We start from the raw sequence: 22,940 nt of genomic DNA, 5'->3' as shown, positions 1-22,940 counted from the left end.
GAATGTTAGGTAACATGGGGTACCTTAAAATGGTGCCGTACCTTAAGATGGGGCCGGTTCCGGGTTCTTCTCCCCTCCTTGACCGGGCACTGTCTGAACCCGCCAAAGGAGGGCCAATCAGAAAGAAGCATCTCCCGCCTTCCCTTGGGCCCGCCCCTAGCCCAATCCACGTAGGCCCAAGGGATATAAAACCCAGCACACCAGCAGCCCTCTCTCTCTTCTCTTCCTTCTCCTTGCGTGGTGCCGCTCGATACCTCCAATAAAGATCTCTTGACCGCGACCTGTGTAGTTTGGTCTCCGCCCGGCCCCTTTCAGACAGGCCCCGCCCGAGCGCACGAGCTTCCTATCTCTGCTTTCTCTCCTCCAGGGTGAAAGGACTGCCCCGCCCCGCAGACCCGGCGGAGACCAGGCGGGAGGGCCCCAGGCCAAAACTAGGAGGAAACTGACCGAGTGGGCTGTGGCAGCCGGGAAAGAAACTACGTGCGCTGATGTCCTCAGAAACGCAGGGAGATTTCCACCCACGGAAACCATTTGGGGGCTGCTAAAGAAGGGGGTCAGGGGTCAGAAAGGGCTCTTGGAGGGGAGGGGAAATATATATGAAATTTAAAATATGTGTATATATTTTTATATATCCATGCATATCTGTGTGTATACATACATATGTGTATATACATATTTTATATGTGTAGTATATATGAGACCAGGTTAAGTTTAACTTCCTCTGGGAATATGTGTGTATATATGCAGACAATATATAACATATAATAACATAACATATGTAATATATAATTTCAGTGTATATGCATATATGCTGAAATCTACAAAATAAAAGCCAACACTCCAGCCGCAGCATTCAACAGCCCATAGGGACATAACAATCCGTTGATCCTACCCGCCTTTTCACTGCCCCCACCCATCCCTATGCCATCGGTTTCTCTGCTTCCTCGGCATAAAGTCCGTGCTCCGTCATTTTAATTATTCGGTCTAAACTCCCTTGCCACTCGAACCCATAAGTGTATGCACCTGCTAAACCCCAAGCGGGTTAAATTCAACTCTTGTCCACCCTCACCTGCGTCTGCTGGGCAAGGCACACCACCTTGCTGACTATTCCCAATAAATTCTTTACGCTAACCCCAAATGGGTGGTTAATGCTGACTTACATCCCTACTACATTTTCCCAGTGGATTCTCTTCCACTATTCTAAACAAATATTTTACATTTTCTCTTTTCTCAGCTCCCCGCTCTGCTTCCCCATCCTTCCTCACTGCTGCTAACCTTGTTGCTATTTTATTGAGGAAACAGAGGCAATCAGGCCAGAACTTCTGCAAGCTTTCCCCAGGCACCCACCTAATTTGTAGCGTGACATGCCCAGTGGCCATCCTGTTCTGCCCTCCGACCTGTGATTTCACATGAAAGCAGTCTTGCCCTGCCATAGGCCAAACCTCCACCTGCATTCAATGCCCAAGCCCTTCACAGCTCTGAAAACGCTCCCAGAGCTCTTTTCTTCTGCACCATCACTTTTCCTTTGTCTGGATCATTCTCCTTAGCGTACAGACACTAACATTTCTACCATCTTAAAAACAAAAGCAAACCAAAAACAAGAGTCTCTTTTGGCTCCCTATCTTCCTCCAGCTACTTAACCCATTTCTCAGCTTCCATTTACAGGCCAGCTCTTCAAAAATTGTCTGTGCTAAGGGGCTTCAAACTTGTATGGTTCACCTGCCTGCAGAAGAGAATTTTGAAAAATTGTGTACTCTGGCTGGGCGCGGTGGCTCACGCCTGTAATCCCAGCACTATGGGAGGCCAAGAAGGGCGGATCACGAGGTCAGGAGTTCGAGGCTAACCTGGCCAACATGGTGAAACCCCATCTCTACTAAAAATACAAAAATAATCTGGGCGTGGTGGCAGGCACCTGTAATCCCAGCTACTTGGGAGGCCGAGGCTAGGAGAATAGCTTGGACCCGGGAGGCGAAGGCTGCAGTGAGCCAAGATTGCGTCACTGCATTCCTGCCTGGGTGACAGAGCAAGACTCTGCCTTGCAGGGGAAAAAGAAAATAAAAAAGAAAAATTGTGTACTCTAACACACATTTGTAAGTTGTATCTAAAACTGCTCAATATAAATTTACATATAAGATCCAGGTGCAGCTAAATAATCAGCCACACACTCTGAATTTCATTATTTTTATTATTATTATTATTGTTATTATTATTATTATTAAGCTTAGTAAAATACCCACAACGTAAAAATTTACCATCTTAACCATTTTTAAGTGTACAGTTGGGTAGTGTTAAGCATAGTCACATTGTTGTGCAACCAATCTCTGGGATTTTTTATCTTGCAAAATTCAAACCCTGATCCCATTAAACAACAACTTTCCATTCCCTCTTTTCCCCAGCCCTTGGCAGCAACCATTCTACTTTCTGTTTATATGAGTTTGACTGTTCTGGATATCTCATATAAGGAAAATCATGTAGTATTTGTCTTTGGTGACCGGCTTACTTTACTAAACATAATGTCGTCAAAGTTCATCCATGGAGTAACATGTGTCAAAATGTATATCCTTTTTGTGGCTGAATGATACTCCATTACATGTATACACCAAGTCTGAATTTTATTTCACTCTGAAATGAGGTTGTTTATTCAACAAATATTTACTGAGTACCTACTATGTTTGTGTATATACATCTCTGGATGGACAATGTGAACCAGAAAGATAAAAAGCTCAAAATCTAGCAAAGATTTAAAAGACTCACTCTCCTGTCCCATCTTTTAATTCATCACTCGAGCCTGTGGATCAGAATATCAAGTTTGCACCTTAATCCCAAATCCCAGTGTTCCAATTTAGAACCCAAGACTATCTAGTTCCAGACTCCATGAATACAAACACATCTTGAGATCCTTCCCCATCCCAACTCACTCTCTCCTAAGGGCTCCCTTATAAGGGCTGCATATGTGGCTGTATCTCTCATGAGATGTAAAGCTCTTTGCAAATAAGAAACAACTGTGACTTTGTTCTATATCATCAGTCTTTAACAAGGTGCTTGGCACCTAGAAATGCTCAATTTCTCAATGTTTACTCCTAAAGCTGGTCTTATTTGTTTAAAATTATTCAAATAATTCAAAATTCAAATTTAAAAGAATCCCAAAATTATTTCTTGCTTACTATGTGTCAGGCCTTGTTCCAGGAGTCAGAACTAAAACAAAAAACAAAACAAGCTTGATCCATACTCTTATCACACATTCTAGTTGGGAGTTAGAAGAACCAATAATAAGTAAAAATAATAAGAGAAATATCAGAAAGAGAAATGATTAGAATAGGGTGCTAGAGTCATAGGGGCTTGGGTTCATCCTGCTTTATACAGGGAAGATCAGGAAAGTCTTCTCCGCAGAAGTGTTCGTTGAGCAGAGATATGAATGACAAGAAGGAATGACGGAGGGGCAGGTCACAGGGAAGAGCATGCTAGGCAGAAGACACAGAGCGTGCAGAGGGCCTGCGGCAGGAAGATCATATCAAGGCAGGTAAAAGTTATTGTTTTCTTAGTTTAGAGGTGTGGCAACCAAGTCTAGCAGACAGACAGTGATTTGTTCACCTCTCACAGAAGGGGTAGCTAGGTTGGGAATTGAGTATAATCAGAAAGTAGTTATCATAGTTAAGGGGATAGCAGATATTTAACAAAGCAGTTCAATCCTCTGAGCTATAGAAAAGAAATAGCCTGTCTGAACTTGATCCAAACTAAACCCATTCTTCTCATTTTACATGCCCCCCACGCTGGGCCGTCTGTTTCATTCACCTCTCAAGGCTTATCTCCCCCTACCATCTCTGAGTTGTTGACTCCTAAAAGCCTATCTCCGATCCCAGATGTCTACTGTGAGCTGGAAGTTCCAGCTCCAAGCTGGAATGCAAGATTATTCTCTTTTGTACATTGCTGTGTGTCCAAACTCAACTCTGAATTTGTATTTGTCTGGCATATAGTAGATGCTCAATAAATATATTTGAATAAATACATGAATAATGAACTTCAGACCTATTTATCCAACTCTTTACCAGATTTGTCCACCTTAAGATCCCACAAACACCTCAAGTTCAACATATCCAAAACAGTAATGATCTCTACCACTTTCTCCTCCAAATTACCCTTTCCCTGTTTTCCGTCTCTCTCTGAGATCAGTACAAACTCCACCAAGTCTAGGAGAGAAACAAGACAGAAACATGGGCAACATGTTTGATTTGTTCTTTTTCCACCTGTATCCAATAGTCTTCTCAATTCTAACTCTTTATATTTCTAGAATCCATATCTAGTTCTCCATACCTTCTGGGTATGCCTTGGCTAAAAATCTCATCGCTTCTCCCCTGAATTATTACAATAGTCATTTAATTGTTCATTCCTTTCTGTCTCTCCTATGTAAACCATTTTTCAAGTATTCTGTATAATACCTACCAGGGTGATCACTTTAAAAAATATTTTATTAATTTGTAAAAGCTACACATTAATTCTAATATGGAAAATGCAGAAAATTTTGAAAAAATAATAGAAACCACCAATAATCTCACTATACAGAAGTAACTACAGGTTTAAAAAATTTTTTGTACTGCTACTTCTAATAGTTTGGCTATGCATATAGATATTTCTTTTTCTTTCTTTCTCTCTTTTAAACCCAAACTGGGTCATTGTATTGAAGCTTTGAAATTTTTGTTGACATTTTATTATGAATGCTTTTCTATACCCTTAAATATTGTTGAATACATTTGAACTCTTTAAAATATTACATCAATTGACTATACCATAATTCATTTAATCATTTCCCAATTATTTAACACGTAGATCGTTTACGATTTCGTTATTATAAAACGTTTCAATTCTTGTACATAATTTTTTTTCTTAATCTCTGATCATTTCCTTATAAATTCCTAGACATAAAATTATTAGATCAAAGGTTCTTGGTAAGTTTGCCAAGTTGCCTCAAAGTAACTTTTAAAAAATGCAAATCTAAACATGTTATTCTCTTTTTAAAATCTCTAAATATAGATTTCAGAAAATAATTCAGACTTCTTAGGCAGATATCCTGCGTGATTTGTCCTCTATTTACTCTGACTTCAGCTTCTACCACTTCTGCACATGAGCCCTTTACCTCAACCACCTCCAACTGCATAACATGACCTTTGGACGATGTTGTGTTCTTTGTCTAGAACACCATGCTTCATTTTCTTCATCTAGCCAATCTCTACTTGTTGCTTCAAAATTTAACATTAAGCACCATCTATATCAAATATATAATAAAATATCTTCCATTATAATACTTGCAGTGAGTTAATTTCTATGCTAAAAAGTTCACTTTATTTAATCATCACCACCATTCTGCATAGGTATTATGTCCAATGTCCAACTGAAGAAATGGATGCTCAGTTAGTGAGTGGCTTATGTAGTTAAGTGGTAGAGAGGAGATTTAAAATCAAGTTTATCTCACTCTAAGCCCGTGCACTTTATCAGTGCAGTTTGCTTCCTCTCTGATCTTCCTGTATTTTAGATTCATCTTATCTGGGTTTTTCATAGCATCCTAGGCTTACCTTTGTTTTTCTTTTTGTCCATCGGTCAATCTTGCTGGTTAGACTGCAAATTTCTTAAGAGAAGGAACTATGCCTAATTCTTAATGTAGGACCCAGTGAACTTTTATTGAATGAATGATGAATGAATAAACAAACACTGATTGTACTCTTATAACTCTGACCTTGGTTTTCCTTAATTTCCTTTGCCGTCACTGATGATGACTTCATGAGCTTGTCTTCTTGGAGGATCAGCACTCATTTCCTCTGATGTCTTGATTCATGTTGGGGTCTTCCAACTGAGCAGACATAACATCATGGTCATGAAACTCCTCTGCTAATACAGGTGGACCCCAGACAGCATCCCATGAATCAAACTGAAAGAGAGAGTACCAGCAGTAAGTTTCTGTTTGCCCACACATGCCAGAGAATGAGAGGAAAAACCCCACAAAAGTAGAATGCAGAGACTTAATGGATTAGAAAGAGACCCCTGTGTGCAGCAGGAACTGGCCTCAAAGGATTAAAGAGAAAATGAAAAGTGAAAACTGGGCACACAAATTTTAATTGGATTTGAAGAGATCAGATCTATGGGAACCATTGTCCACCAAGGCTGTCCATTTGTGTCAAAACTCACTCCACCCTGTCCTCCCAACACCCTGAACCCAAAAGCAGTGTGGTGTTTACATAGATACAAATAATTCTGGACCCCCTACCTCCATAACAGACACCTTCCATAGCAAGAGTTTCTGAATGAAAGCTGCTTGGACCACATATTCCATGGTTTGGCCACTAAAGTGGCAATTATCCTTTATTTCCCTTCTCCACTTTCACCACAAACATTGCATGCAGCATCTCCACAAATGCCACCTAATAGTTTGTGTCACCCACTCAGGAGAAGCAGAGTGAACATACACATACACATGTATACTTAGACACACACACACACAGACACACGAAGTTGTGTGGATTTCCAATCATAATATATTTACAAGTGCGTATACGTATTTGCACATATAATAACATAACACACACATACACTTCTGCATATAAGCTAAAGGGGAGACTCTTCAGTCACCTATTCAATCAAAAAGTATTTAACAAGAACCTACTCTGCGCCAGCTACTATGTTCTAGCCTAAGGAAAAAACGAAGGATAAGACATTGTCATTGACCAGAAATAAAGCCTCACACTTACAGCCATCTGATCAACAAAGTTGACAAAAATAAGCAATGGAGAAAAGACTCCTTATTCAACAAATGGTGCTGGGATAGCTGGTTAGCCATATGTAGAAGATTGAAACTGGACCCCTACCTTTCACCACACTGAAGATGCATTAAAGACTTAAATGTAAGAACCCAAACTATAAGAATTGTGGAAGAAAATCTAGGAAGCGCCTTCTGGACATTGGCCTTGGGAAAGAACTGATGACTAAGTCTTCAAAAGCAATCATAACAAAAACAAAAATTGACAAGTGGGACCTAATTAAACTATAGAATTGCTGCACAACAAAAAGAAATGATCAACAGAGTAAACAGACAATCCACAGAATAGGAGAAAATATTCACCAATTATGCATCTGACAAAGGCCTAATATCCAGAATCTATAAGGAACTTAAACAACTCAACAAACAAAAAAACAAATAACCCCATTAAAAAATGGACAAAAGACATAAACAGACACTTCTCAAAAGAAGACACACAAGTGACCAACAAATATATGAGAAAACGTTCAACATCACTAATCATCAGAGAAATGTAAGTCAAAACCACAATGAGATAACCATCTCGTACCAGTCAGAATGGCTATTACTAAAAAGTAAAAAAAAAATAATAATAACAGATGTTGGCAATGCTGTGGAGAAAAGGGAACACTTATACACTGTGGGTAGGAATGTAAATTAGTTCAGCCACTGTGGAAAGCAGTCTGGAGGTTTTTCGAAGAACTTAAAACAGAACTACTATTCAACCCAGCCATCCCAATACTAAGTATATATCCAAAAGAAAACAAATCTTTCTACCAAAAAGACACATGTGTTCACATGTTCATTTTCTTTGCTATTCACAATAGCAAAGACATGGAATGAACCCAGATGCCCATCAATGGTGAACTGGATAAAGAAAATGTGATACATATACACCATGTAATAGTATGCAGCCATTAAAAAAATGGAATCATGTTCTTTGCAGCAATGTGAATGCAGCTGGAGGTCATTATCCTAAGTTACTAATGCACGAACAGAAAACTAAATACCATATCTTCTCACTTATATGTGGGAGCTAAACATTAAGTACTTGTGAACATAAGGATGGCAACAGTAGACACTGAGGACAACTAGAGCAGGCAGGGTCAGAAGAGGGCAAGATTTGAAAAACAAACTATTGGGTACTCTGCTTATACCTGAGCAATGGGATCATTTGCACCCCAGACCTCAGCATCATGCAATATACCCAGGTAGCAAACCTTCACGGGTACCCCCTGAATTTAAAATAAAAGTTAGGAGGCCGGGCGTGATGGCTCATTCCTGTAATCACAGCACTTTGGGAGGCTGAGGTGGGCGGATCACGAGGTCAGGAGTTCGAGACCAGCCTGGCCAACATGGTGAAACCCGTCTCTACTAAAAATACAAAAATTAGCTGGGCATGGTGGCACGCACCTGTAATCCCAGCTACTCAGGAGGCTGAGGCAGGAGAATCGCTTAAACCCGGGAGGCAGAGGTTGCAGTGAGCCGAGATCACGCCACTGCACTCCAACCTGGGCGATGAAGCGAGACTCCGAGACTCCCTCTCAAAATAAATAAATAAATAAATAAATAAATAAGTAAAAGTTGGGGGGAAAAAAAGACTTTGTCATTGCCCTCAAGTTCACAGTCAATAGATGAGATAGATAGATAGATAGCAAGATAGATAGGTAGATACATAGATAGTCAATTACAGAGCAAGAAAGAAGTAGAAGGCCAGCAAAGCCATCCAATCTAACCTCAGGGCTCAGTTTTCCTGGTGAAGATGGAGGTGGATCTGATCCTTGAAGAGGACTAGGAAGAAGTAAATACAGATGCCAAAGCAAAGTGGTATGAGTTTGGGAAAACTGCAAGTAGTTCAGAATGGCTGGATTTTAGGGGACAAAAGGAAAGGAGGATGTTTTGAAAGAAATAGTGGTAGAGAGATAGGCAAGTTCTAAATCATGAAAGGAATCTCATGCTGAAATTCCAAATCTTTTTATTTGAGACAGTCTTGCTGTGTTGTCCAGGATGGAGTACCATGACACAATCTCCACTCACTGCAACCACTGCCTCCGGGGTCCAAGCGATTCTCCTGCCTCAGCCTCCTGAGTAGCTGGGATTACAGGCATGTGCCATACATGGCTAATTGTTGTACTTTTAGGACAAATGGGGTTTTACCATATTGGCCAGACTGGTCTTGAACTCCTGACCTCTGGTGATCCTTCTGCCTCTGCCTCCCAAAGTGCTGGGATCATAGGCATGAGCCACAGCGCCTGACCTGAAATTCCAAATCTAATAACATGGCAGACTTAGCTAACCCAGAACTACCTTCTCCAGGAAAAAAAAAAAAAAAAAACATAGAAAAACGACTTTCTCTTCCCATTAATATATGACCAGATTCAAAGAAGTTTCATACATCAGAAAGAAAAGAGGAGTATAAAAGCAAAGTAAGGCCAAGTGCAGTGACTCATGCCTTGGGGGCAGATCACTTGAGGCTGAGAGTTCCAGACCAGCCTGTCCAACATGGTAAAACCCCATTTCTACTAAAAATACAAAAATCAGCCAGTCATGGTGGAACGTACCTGTAATCCCAGCTACTCAGGAGGCTGAGGCACAAGAATCCATGAACCTGGTAGGCAGAGGTTGCAGTGAGCCCAGGGCACACCACTGCACTCCAGCCTGGGCAACAGATCAAGATTCTTTCTCAAAACAACAACAACAACAACAACAACAGCAACAACAACAACCTAAGTAATACCTTCAGGCTGAAGTTGAAGTTAGAGAAGTAGAGGCCAAATCATTCAGTGTTATGTATCTATCTAAGCAGTTTGAAATATTTTTTGTAAGTTTTCTGTAAAGAGTTTTGAAAGAGAATGGCATGATTAGATTTGCCTACCCCAGGGCCAAAGAAAACCCCTGTGTCTCCTTCCTCACAGGAACAAACACAAAACTGCTTTCTAGAGATCGGGCCATATGAGACTGGCAGAGAAAACACAAGCCCTGCTATAGAAAAGCTCACAATAAAAAATTATAAACCATACAAGTGCAACCTATTTAGTGTTGAAAATGAAAATTAAAACCCAAAAAGATTTTTCTTATTCATCCTTATCAGACTGGTAATATTTAAAAGTATAACAATAACTTTGTCATACTTTCAAATAGTTGAGAATGGAAGTCAATTGTCAATCTCAGATGCTGCTGCTAAAAGTATAAATTTGATAAAACTGTTTTGAAGAGCACTTTGGCAGTATTTATTAAAGTCGAGATGTATATACTTTACCATGCAGTGATTGCATTGCTAAATCCATTGAAACTAAAACTCTCTCTTACTTGGATAAGGAGAAAACATAGGGTCTCTGTTACTTCATTGTTTGTAACAGTGAAAAACTGGAAACAAATGTCCATCAATATTATAATGAATAAGTTATGGTTTATTCATATATAATGACACCACAGAGTGGCTAAAATAAACCACACCAGGTCTGTGTGCCATCACGTATACAGTGCAAAATACGACATGGAATGATCAGAATATATCGTAAAAATACATACTACTTTAATAATATTTACATGTATATGCATTTAAAACTCACAACTGGTTCTTTATATGGCAGGTGGATGCATACATATTTTGGAGCAAGTAAAAAAACCTGAATTTAAAAGACACATACCAAAATTCAGGATAATGGTTACCTTGGGGAGGGACTGTGTGGAATGGAGTGACTGGGCTTAAATGATATCTCCACGGTTTATTTCCTAACAACAACATTTGATCCAGAAAAATAGGGCCCGGTGCTAATTTGTTATAGCTGAGTGCTAGGCACAGGGGTCTCATGTTATTCTCTGTATTATAGTATATTTTCAAAATAAAACAAAATTTACAAATAAGAATAAATTCCATGTAAGCATTTTATTCCCTAAGCAAGTGAGTGACATGGTTTAGATTTGTGCTTTGGAAAGCTCCCCCAACCTCTGAGTGGAAGAGGTCTTAGCAGAGGGTAAATGGAGGCAGGAAGACCCGGTAAGAAGGCTGTTTGCAATAGGCTAAGAAAGAGTTAATGAGGTCTGGCACAGGTTAGTGGTCAGGGATGGATTTGAAAGCTATTTAAGAGGTAATATTGCCAATATACTACCAGTCTCCTTTTTCTTTTGGTGTTTAAAAATTTTGTTTATACAAGCTTCCCTCATTTCTCCTTTTCAATGAAGTATGACCTACAAATAGACAAGTGCATAAATCATAAGTATGCAGCTTAACACATTTTCACACAGTGACCACCACCCAGATCGAGTCTTCTCCCAGTCAATGTACAGCCTCAAAGGTAACCACAAATCAGAGTTCTATCACCATAAATTAGTTTTGCCTGTTTTAAACTTTATAAAAATGAGCCCATATCGCACGTATTGTTTTGTGCCTGGTTTCATTCATTCAATATTCTTTTTGTGCAATTCACTCATATTGTTGTATGTCTAAGAGTTTGTTGGTTTTTATTGCTAAATAGTATTCTTCAAGTGAATATTTAATTCCATTATTTAATTGGCGCTCAGTTGCGAATGGGGACTTGGGTTTGTTCCAGTTTGGGACAGTGTTGTCATGAGCACTCATGTACATGTCTTGTTGCGCACACATATTTCCTTCTGTTGGATATGTATCTTAGGAGTGAAATTTCTGGAGGATAGGGTATGTGTATTATTGACTTTAGTAGACACTGGAAAGGTTTTCCGAAGTGATAGTACAAGTGTACATGCCCCGCAGCAGTGAATGAAAGTTCCAGTTGTTTCACATCCACACCAACACTTGGTACTACTTGCTGTTTTTTTGTTTTCTGTTTTTTGACTTTAGACAAGAATATCATAGATATGCAATGATATTTCATTATAATTTTAATTTGCATTTTCCCATGACTAAAAAGTTGAGCATGCTTTTATATGTTTATCTCCCACTTGTATATCCTGTTATGAAGTTTTAAAAATAGGTTGTCTCTCTTTTTATTATTTACACAGTTTGGGAATCAAAAGAATACCACCAGCCGGGCGCGGTGGCTCACGCTTGTAATCCCAGCACTTTGGGAGGCCGAGGTGGGCGGATCACGAGGTCAGGAGATCCAGACCACGGTGAAACCCCGTCTCTACTAAAAAAGTACAAAAAAATTAGCCGGGCGTGGTGGCGGGCGCCTGTAGTCCCAGCTACTCGGAGAGGCTGAGGCAAGAGAATGGCGTGAACCCGGGAGGCGGAGCTTGCAGTGAGCCGAGATTGCGCCACTGCACTCCAGCCTGGGCGACAGAGCGAGACTCCGTCTCAAAAAAAAACAAAAGAATACCACCAAAGCCTCCCTGATACTAATATTTACCTCTGATAATTCACTCATTTGTTATCTTCTTTTAGAAGACGTGGAGAGGCTGAGGTGGGTGGATCATCTGAGGTCAGGAGTTCGAGACCAGCCTGGCCAACATGGTGAACTCCTGTCTGTATTAAAATACAAAAAATTAGCTGGGCGTGGTGGCGCTTGCCTGTAATCCCAGCTACTAGGGAGGCTGAGGCAGGAGAATTGCTTGAACCTGGGAGGTGGAAGTGGCAGTGAGATGCGATTGCACCACTGTACTCCAGCTGGGGCTACACAGCAAGAATCTGTCTCAAAAAAATAAAAAAGCGGCAGGCCCGGATCAGCGGCACCCCACTCTACTGGTGCCAATTTACTGTGTTAGCCCATTTTCATGCTGCTGATAAAGACCTACCTGAGACGGGATAATTTACAAAAGAAAGAGGTTTATGTGACTTACAGTTCCAAATGTCTGGGGAGGCCTCACAATCGTGGCAAAAGGTGAAATGAACATCTCACACGGCAGCAGACAAGAGAAGAGGGCTTGTACAAGGAAACTCCCCTTTTTAAAACCATCTGATCTCGTGAGACGTATTCACTATCACGAGAACAGTGCAGGAAAGACCCGCCCCTATAATGCAATCACTTCCCACCGGCTTCCTCCCACAACACGTGGGAATTCAAGATGAGATTTCAGTGGGGACACAGCCAAACCATATCAGAGGGGTTTATGTAAAAACAAACACACCTGACATTTCTTGTCAGAGTCAGATGTTCTAGAAGGGATGCTTACACAGTGTAGGGAGCAGATCCAGGTCTCTTTTTTTTTTTTTTTTGAGACAGTATCTTGCTCTGTCGCCCAGGCTGGAGTGCAGTGGTGCGATCTCGGCTCACTGCAAGCTCCGCCTCCCAGGTTCAAGCAATTCTCCTGCCTCAGCCTCCCGAGTAGCTGGGACTACAGGTGCCTGCCACCAGGCCCGGCTAATTTTTTGTATTTTTAGTAGAGACGGGGTTTCACCGTGTTAGCCAGGATGGTCTCGATCTCCTGACCTCGTGTTCCGCCCTCCTGGGCCTCCCAAAGTGCTGGGATTACAGGCGTGAGCCACCGCGCCCGGCCAGATCCAGGTCTTTCTGATTCCTTCCATGTCACAGCACTTCATAAAGGCCCCTCCTCCCCATCACACTACTGGGATTATTTACTCATTATTTACTAGACCTACATTCTAGGCTCTCGGCTCCTGAAAGGCCGGGCTCTTTTCATTCATTTTGTTGAGTCAGTGCCATAACCAGACTTTAGCCCTAGGTGGGTCTCAGGGAAGCCCTCCTCAATAGCAGGTCCTCCTGCTGAGAGCTGTCATAGCTCCTCCTGCATTCTTTCTTCAGAACACCCATCCCGGTTCTTAATTACATATTTGTAACTTGACTGTTTGTATTCCCCTTTAGACTATAAGCTCCTTGAAGCTGGCATCCCATTTTATCTACTGTTTTACTTCTGGTGTTTACCAGTGCCTGGTACACAGGAAGTGATTAATAAATATTAGTCAATGGATAATTGAAGTCATTTAGATCAGAATCGCAGATCTATCCCATATTAGATGTGTGAACTAAAACAAGATTCTTAACAGCTTCAGTTTCTCACTCAGTAAAATGAGACTGTTCATAGCTACATTTTTTATTTTGTATTTTTTTATTGATATATCATAGTTGTACAAACATTTGGAGTACATGTGATACTTTGATACATGCATGTGATATACAATGATCAAATCAGGGTACTGGGAATATCCATCATCTAAAACAATTATCTTTTCTTTATGTTGGGAGCATTGCAATTCTTCTCTTCTAGTTATTTTGAAATATACAATAAATTATTGTTAACTATAATTTCTCTAATATACTATCCAATATTAGAACTTACTCCTTTTATCAATTGTATTTTTTTACCTATCCACCAACTTCTCTTCATTTTCCCCCAATCCTATCTACTTTAACAGCTGTTTTTGAAGATTTCAATGAAGCAGACTGCATGAAAGTACCTGCGTCAGGATTTTGCACATAAACTTCTTTGGAAATACTTTGGAATCAACGAATGAATGTACGAATTTATTCTAACTGGCAGGAATCTTATGCAGATTTCTAGCTGTTAAAGTTTTTTGTTTTTTTCCTTCTATCTCTACCTCAGAGAAAATTTAAGTCCTCATTAATTCCTAAGGACAGGGTCAATGTTTTGCAATTCTCTATGTCCCTGCGGCCTGTTTAATTGGATAGTTACCAAGAATCGTGTGACTTTTTGACCCGGATGATGATTAATTGGTTGAAAATTGCCGGGAACTATTCAGTGCCAGGCAGACATGCAGGATTTGCAGAGGATAAGACTTGCTTCTGCCCCTGAGAATCTGATAGTCTTGATACAGACCTTTATGCATGCAATTTTGGTACATTAAGCTGAGAGGTTACTGATGTCTGCACTCAGCATGCTCCGAGCCAAGCCCCGGAGGAGTGTGGCTTGGGGGAAGCACACCTGAACAGAGTCTGCAGGTTTAATGAACAAAGAGTGGGAGTATTTCTCAAACTTTATTGTGCATATGAATCACCTAGGGATCTTACCCAAAGGAAGATTCTGATTCTGTAGGTTGGGGTGGGGCAGGGGTCTCCTAGGTCTATATTTCTACCAAGCTCCCCATGTTGTTAGTCCGTGAACCACTTTTAAAGAAGCAAGTGAAGGCTCACAGAATGCCACGAGCAAAGAGGTATAAAAACCGATCTTGTAAATCTCATCTTTAATGAGCAATAATAACCCAAGGCTCTGAGAGGTTAAGAAACGTGTCCAAAGTCACATCACATAGCCAGTAAGTGTCAGAGCCAAGACTGCAACCTGGGTCTGAGTCCCCAGGTCCTTGTTTCCTTCTCCACATCATGCTGCTCTTCACAATACCATGCAGCTCCATTGTTTCCTTAAGTCCACATGAAATGGGGCTACTTCTCAAGTTTGGTTTGTCAAGTACTGTTGGAAGGTAAAACGGAAAGACTGGGGTACTAGGATCAGGAGGCTTGGGCTCTGGTCTCACCAGTCCCTCCACTCCCTGGGTGCCCTCCCTCTCCTACCCCCACCAACAGGAGTTGTTCTGCCCCTCTGGACATTGGATCTTCGGATTTGAAGTGAAACTTTGGCCTCTGGCCTTAAGGATCTTCCTAGCTACATTTTGGGGCTCAAAGGGACATCACCACTTACAGAAAAATGCTGTGAAATTGCTGAACTGTTCCAGGGGCTGGAGGGGGCTGCATTGTCTAGCAGCAAAGAGCAGGCTGACCTTGGTGGCAAGAAACGAGACACGAGCCACTTGGGTCTATTTCCAGGACTTGAAGCCAAATGGAGCATCCCTGGCTGGATTTTTCTTTTCTTTTTTTTTTAGACAGTCTCACTCCACTGTCCAGGCTGGAGTGCAGTGGTACAACCTCGGCTCACTGCAACCTCTGCCTCCTGGGTTCAAGTGATTCTCTTGCCTCAGCCTCCAGAGTAGCTGGGATTACAGGCATGTGCCACCACGACCAGCTAATCTTTTGTATTTTTGGTAGACGAGATTTCACCATGTTGGCCAGGCTGGTCTTGAACTCCTGCCCTCAAGTGATCTGCCTGCCTCAGCCTCCCAAAGTGCTGGGATTACAGGCGTGAGTGAGCCATCATGCCTGGTCCGTGGCTGGATTTTGAGGTTGCTTGGGATTGATGACTTCTTTTTTCCATCTATTTCTCTCTCTTTTTTTTTTTTGAGACAGTCTCACTCTGTCACCCAGGCTGGAGTGCAGTGGCGCGATCTCGGCTCACTGCAAGCTCCGCCTCCCAGGTTCAGGCCATTCTCCTGCCTCAGCCTCCCAAGTAGCTGGGACTACAGGCGCCTGCCACCACGCCTGGCTAATTTTTTTGTTATTTTTAGTAGAGATGGGGTTTCACCGTGTTAGCCAGGATGATCTCAATCTCCTGACCTCGTGGTCCGCCCGCCTCGGCCTCCCAAAGTGCTGGGATTACAGGAGTGAGACACCACGCCTGGCTTCTCTCCCTTTTTAAATAGGAATGTCTATAACTGTTATTCTATGCCTGTCCCACCACTGAATTTAGGGAGCAGAAAACTTGTTTCTTAAGTTTCACAGGTTCATAGAAAGCAATGTATTCCAGGGTGGATTAAACTTGGAGCCTCCTTTTTACCTAATTTGAATGGGTTAGTTTAGATGATGAGATTTGGGGTGTTTAAGTTCTTAAGATTTAGGATTTTGACTTGATACTGCCATATCCTAGGTCTTTAGGGGATGTGGGGATAGGGTGATCTGTTTTGCATGTGGGATGGATGTGAATCTTTTGAGGGCCAGAGGGTGAACTCTGGTACTCTGAATAATGGTCCCTGAAATATGGCCATGTCTTAGATCCCTGGCATCTGTGAATATATGTTCCAGGCAAAGAGGAATTACAGCAGCAGATTGAATTAAGTTTGCCAGTGAACTGACTTTAATAGAGGTGATTATCCTAGATGATGAGCAGGCCTGTGTAATCACCAAGGCGGGCCCTTACATGTGAAAGGGGTGGCAGAAGAGGAGAACCAAAGAGATGGCAGGGTGAGGACTCGACCCAATGTTGCTTCTTCCATGTGAACATGAAGAGGGCCACAAGCCAGGGAAAGTGAGTGGCCTCTAAAGATGAAAAAGGCAAGGAAACAGCTTCTTGCCTGGAGCCGCCAAGATTGTAAGACAATACATCTATGTTGTTTTACGTTTGTGGTAATTCGTTACAGCCGCCATAGCAAATTAATATAAGACCTGTCCTACAATTTAATGCTCTAGGATCTTAGACTAATCATTTCATCTTTGCATTCTTTAGTATTCCTTCTTTCCCAAAATAACTGCTGTGAAGATCAGACAGAACAAACAGGCAGAAATCCCTGGCACACAGGTGCTGGATAAATGTGAATTTCTAGCTTCCCCTTTTCTTCCAGGTTGGAGAAACACAAGGAAGGGAAGCAGGAGCCATAGGCCATTCTCAGCCTTCCTTTGATGCGGGCTGTGTACAGGATTCCCTCAGTAAGCTCCCCCAGCATACCTTATCTAGAGTGAAGGCTGCTTATCTGCCCTTGGGGTTCCTACAGCTCCTACCTCTCTGATGGAGAAATCCTCTTTAGAATACAAAAGCTCTTTAGAAGAGCCTGAGATGAGGGTAGAGCCAGGGCCTCATTCTGCAAACAGGCTTTCAGAGATGAAAGAGCAGGGAAGACGTCAGTATCTATCCTATGACCACCACATTTCCCACTGAAAAAAATCAGGAGTTGGTGCCCCGAGATGAGGCAAGCCCACTCAAAGAAGGAAGCCCGCGATGCTTCCTTCTCCTACCCACACACCTGAGACAAACATCTCTCAAACACTCCAGGCTTGCAAGTCCTTAATTAGTTGTGTTACGAGCTTTTATTTAAAAAGCACATTTAATACAAGTATAGTTTCGCAGATACAAGTTTTCACTTTGTATGCTACAAAAGTCTTTGAATATTATTCTCTTTACAAAATGGAACCTTACAAAAATACTGACAATTTAATGTTTTTATACAGTTGTCTCTAGTTGCAGTTATTTTTTTCATTATAAAACAATGTCTACCACAGAACTATGATATTTTAGCTGATATTTAAAAAAATTAACTCAATGCTTTTTTAAGCAGCTAATGTAAATAACACAGGTCGAGACACGGTTTATAATCATAGTGGATATAGCTAAAATTGTTTCAGAAATAATATCTTACATAGTTAACTTTTAATGTTTTATACATTATTTATATAATATTTATATATAAAAATCATAGCTTGCTATAAGTTGAAATGAAAGGACGGATTCTGTAGTAAGGATGTGCATGTGGTTGATCCATATGGTTACATTTAACCCTTTGAAAGGTCTGCATCCAAGATCTAAACGCATTTCTTCCTTCCTCCTTTCCTCAAAGGTTCAGTAGAAGGGGTCCCTGTCTATCACCTAGAGTGGGACCCTTGCATGGAAGGACACCTATGGATAGAGGATGAGGAAAACTCTCTACCGAGATTTAACCCATATGTTCTGCCCAGCAGAACCTACCAAGAACTGCCCTAGGGGTCAACCCCAAGACAATAGTGCTTTACACAGCAAGAGCAACTCCTCCAAAGACCCTCAGCTCTGTCATCCTGAAGGGTAACCTCTCAGGCATGATACTGCCTGCTTCTCTGGCTCCTTCTAATTTGCAACGGCTAAAAGGTTGGTTCAATTTTCATTCTGCCCCCTTCACCCTACCATCTGTTGTACAGAAGGCTGCTTTCCATCAGCTGGTGGCAGACCATGCCTTGCTCATCCCTGGGCCCTCACAGAAAATCCTGGTGCGCACACAGCAAGGATTTCAAGGGAGAAGACAGTAACCGAAGTCGAACTGTTTCTAAGAGTGTGCAAGTGCCCGGTGATTGACGTGCACAACATCAGCATCCTGCAATTGACATTTCAACATCACAGGATGACGCGTCAAAAGAAGAAAAGTGAGGGCCTGTGCCCTCGATTTCTTCTGAAATTGTGCTATTTGTGAAATTCACTCGTCCACAAAGAGTCTGCTAACCACTAATGTGAGGAACTATGGTTGTTGGCCTATGGGCAGGGAGGTGATAAGGCCTTAGGACTGGGAATCTGGATTCCGGATCTGTTCACTTGACTGAGCAAACTTGCTCTTTCCTTCTATTTAAAACACAAAACAAAACTTCCTGAACTAAAGTCACAGTACAGAATAGAATGGGATGGACAGAAAGACTCAAGAGGGCAGCTCCGCAATGGCTATTTTCTTGATTCAGTGCTATTTCTGGCATCGTGTGCTACAATGTGAATTTTTGCTTTTGTCACAGGCCTGGGATTCCTCAGGTCACAAAAGGTGACCAGCAGCCTCTACTCAAATCATTTTAGTGTTTGTTCCTGAACAAGCCGTGTTCACTAGAACATGAACACTTAAACCAATTGCACATCCAGGACTCTGGCACTTGGTGTTAGTTTGCTGTTGTTTCCACATAGGCGAACACTACCTATTTTGGAAGGCCACAAAGTAAAACATTTTTTTTTTCCTTTTTAAAAATCAGTCGGGCAAAAGTTTTTCCCTACATTCTACTGTCTGATGAGATTGGAGAGCAGCAAGAACTTGCTGTCAGCAGTCATTTTACAAAAACAGCTCAGGAGGTGGGCGGCACCTACACCATGTTGTGGTGATTGTTCCTGTCAATAATGTCCACAGGTGAAAGGATTTCCTTCCGGATAGCAGGGGCAGGCAGGGAGAGCGTCGTCTTAGTCTTGAAGAGGTCAGACACGAAGAAAACCTAGAAGCACAAATCAGAGATTGAAGTCAGTAACTGACATCGGGGGTCTGGGTACAGAGGGAAAAGGAAGGTCAGAGGAGCGCAGACTTCAGGAAAAGGGGCCCCAAATTATAACTCTTTGAATAGGGAAGGACAACAGAGATCATATCGTCAAGGCTTATAGTACAGATAGGGAAACTGAGACCCGGGAAAAGGCAGTGACATGTCCCAGGTTGCACAACACTGGTTCAGTAGAATACACTTCTAAGGACTCTCAGTCCAGTGCCCATATCTGCAACCCATACTTCCTTATTTCTCAAGGCAAACGAATAGCAATGAAAGATAAGTTCCTAAACAAAGGAAGCAGGTCATAATTAGTTATAGTCATTAATTGACACTACTTTCCCTTTCCTCACAAAGGAATCCAGGGTGTAACAGAAAAAGATCAGCCAACATGAACTCCTATCAGCAAGAGCTGAAGTCAGGCAGTGGTGACTACTTTTTCCTGAAAACTTAGTGATATCAACCATTTGATGGGGGTCAAGGAACCAGGTTCTCATTGCTGAGAAAGTTGGCAACTAACGTGGAGGAACGGTTAATGACAAATCTCCTATCACTTATTCCCAGCGTCCTTTTTCCTCCTGGGGATGTGACCTCACTGAGTCTGAACAATACTTGAGAAACATTTATTGAATGCCACTTGCAAAGGTGTGAGGATGGCACAGGCATAGTTCCTGCCTCAATGAGCTTATGATGAAAGATTCAAGGGCTTGATGAGCTACTGGAGTAAGAAAAATTTATGCTTTGTATTAGATGGCAAAATAAACACACAGACATCCATTTGAGCCCTTTAGCAACAGGAGTTTTTACTAAGTAACCATAAGTGGCAGCTATCAGTCATGTAATTTAATAGGAAACACTTGGCTGGGTTTCAAAATAGTGACTAAAACACTATCAAAGTTCCTATATCCAACAGCTTTCTGCATTGATGAGTCTTTGTCCTGCAGATGGTAACGTGCTCACTACTAATGACAGCACTGTGGCTTCACTCTGGCCACACTATAGGCAAGAAAATGAAGTTCCTAATAAGATTTTACCAAAACTAAGGCTCTAGCGATCCAGGGCCTGGCCACAGTAGGGACTTGAATTATTTGTTAAATTCATTTTCACAATGTCCCTTCTGTAGCAACACAGCAATCAAGAAAGTGCTATAAAAATCACAGCAAGAAATTGGTGATGCTGGTTACCTCAAGAGAAGGGAACTGGGTGGCTAGAAGGCAAAGGTGAAACAGACGTTTACTGGTCACTGTAAAACCTGTTGTACCTTTTGAATTTTGTACCCATTATGTATATTACCAACCAAAACATATAATAAGTATTATTTTGTTGTTAAAAAAAATAAAGCTAGGCTATTTCTATGCTACTACAAGAAAATGAAATATTAGCCAAGAAGTATAACATCTTAATACATTCACAGTTTGAGTGCTATTGGATGTACCGCTTTGCAAGAGAAAATATTAAGTCTTTTCTCCCTTTCTTTTGTCAGGAGGTTTGAACAGTGAAAACCACGGTACCAAAAGATTTGTCTCCTAGTCAGAGTCAAACTTGAGGATCAGGAAAGAAAAGATCTGTGCACAACCTGCCAGTAGGCTCTAGGCTCCCCTGCCAGAAAATTCTTTGTAGTTGGTTTGGGAAACTGTTTTCAAGTGTCCCCAGTATAAGGAAACAGACTCAATTAGAGTTCAATGTGAAGATAATTAAACTTTTCAACTCTTCTCCACCCCAGCCCCAGCCCCACATTTTCCCTTATCTCCCCCAGTGGCCTTACTTCTTTTTGTACTAAAATGATGTTATCATCTGAGAGGTGCAGACAACAATGTCCTCATCTGTAGCTCAAAATTATCCTCCCCTTTATCCTTCACTTTGTCTCAAAGGAAAAGGTTTTGATCAATGCCTCCCCATCACTACTTTTTTTTTTTTTTTAAAACAGAGTCTCACTCTGTCACCCAGGCTGGAGTGCAGTGGCACGATCTCAGCTCACTGCAACCTCTGCCACCCAGGTTCAAGCGATTCTCCTGCCTCAGCCTCCTGAGTAGCTGGGATTACAGGCACGTGCCACTATGCCTGGCTAATTTTTATATTTTTAGTAGAGACGGGGTTTCACCATGCTGACCAGGCTGGTCTCGAACTCCGGACCTTGTGATCCGCCTGCCTCAGCCTTCCAAAGAACTGGGATTACAGGCGTGAGCCACCATGCCTGGCCCATCACTACTTTTAACTTCAATTAGTCCAGCTTAGCAGCTAGATTCATGAAAATAAGTCGTACAGGCCTAATTTCTTAGAGCTTTCTCCCAGAATCCATCCCATTTGCCAAGGGCAAATATAGCTGGGGACAGCTCCCCTGTCCCCCTCGAACACCTTCCCCTTCAAGATCTTGAACAATCTACCACCTCAATCTACTGGCTTATCTCCCAATCTAATTTTCTGAGCTCATAGTCACTACATCTTAGGGTTTCCATTTCCTAACTGCAGGTTAGGAATCATATGAAGACTAAAAGCAATAATAATTTGAAAAGATCTAAATGGGTGACTGTTACATAGTTCAATAGAAGGCGTTCCGTTCTCTAATGATCTGGATACCAAAGTAATTACTGGACCCAGAGAAAGCCATACTCTCCCATGTGTCCAAAACTATGCTTATCGACCTTCCTTCCTAGATGGGAGGCTTCTTGAAGATGGAATCTTATCCCTAATCACCCTGAATCACCCAAAGCACTTAGCTTTGAGCCCTGTACACAACGAGGGCTTAATAAATATTTGTCATTGAATTTCAGAAATTCTCTCTACTTACTAGAAAGCAAGCACTCTGGCCTTGGACTTTATTGACAATACAACTCCTACAGCCTTGAGGGGGAACCACATACTCGAATACTGCCTGCACGGAGCCAAGCGGTGATGTGAAAAGTTGAGTCAGGTCCAGCAGAATCCCACTTTAAGCTGTATTTCACTTTCAGCATAACTTGAGGTTACACAAACACTTTTTTTTGGGATCATGAAACATCATACTGTCAAGACTGAAACAAAGTTCAGTCTTCCTAATAGGTGAACAGCAGAACACAAAAAGATCTAGTAAAAGTAAAAGCTTCTTGGCTTGGAGAAGTTCCATTTCCTACAGAAGATGATCTCCACCCAGAAAGAAAACCCAGGGGCCCAGGCTGGGAAGGGTCTATACAAATTAAGCAGCTGTCTTAGGTCTATGGGATAAACCCACTCCCAGCCCACAATCCTACTCCACAGATCTCTGCTGTGCGAAAGGACACATTGGGCAATAAATACACTTCCAGCAAACAGGAAGAACTATATCCTAAGCACCAAGAAGAGATCTAAGTTACAATGTGCAGAACATTCTGTTTCTCCAATTCTTTGAATTTTATAAATTACTCTTTTTTTGGAAAATGAATGAATGCAATCAATACTTATTGGATTCCTGCTATGTGTTAAACTCCAAAAATATGAAGATGAATATACATAAG

At 41.6% G+C, this 22,940-nt stretch overlaps 1 protein-coding gene across 1 annotated transcript in view; it reads right to left on the bottom strand.

Annotated features, from left to right (window-relative positions):
- Positions 1 to 17,507: 17,507 nt before the first annotated feature.
- PLPP3 (phospholipid phosphatase 3) overlaps positions 17,508 to 22,940 on the bottom strand; it is an 85,502-nt gene continuing 80,069 nt past the window's right edge. The window contains exon 6 of the mRNA XM_055233894.2: positions 17,508 to 19,428. Within this exon, the coding sequence (XP_055089869.1) occupies positions 19,303 to 19,428 (126 nt within the window). The 3' untranslated portion in view covers positions 17,508 to 19,302. The remainder of the gene's footprint in view (positions 19,429 to 22,940) is intronic.

Source organism: Symphalangus syndactylus, chromosome 19 (assembly GCF_028878055.3).
Source record: "Symphalangus syndactylus isolate Jambi chromosome 19, NHGRI_mSymSyn1-v2.1_pri, whole genome shotgun sequence".
NCBI lineage: Eukaryota > Metazoa > Chordata > Mammalia > Primates > Hylobatidae > Symphalangus > Symphalangus syndactylus.
This window is presented reverse-complemented; position numbering and strand designations above follow the sequence as displayed.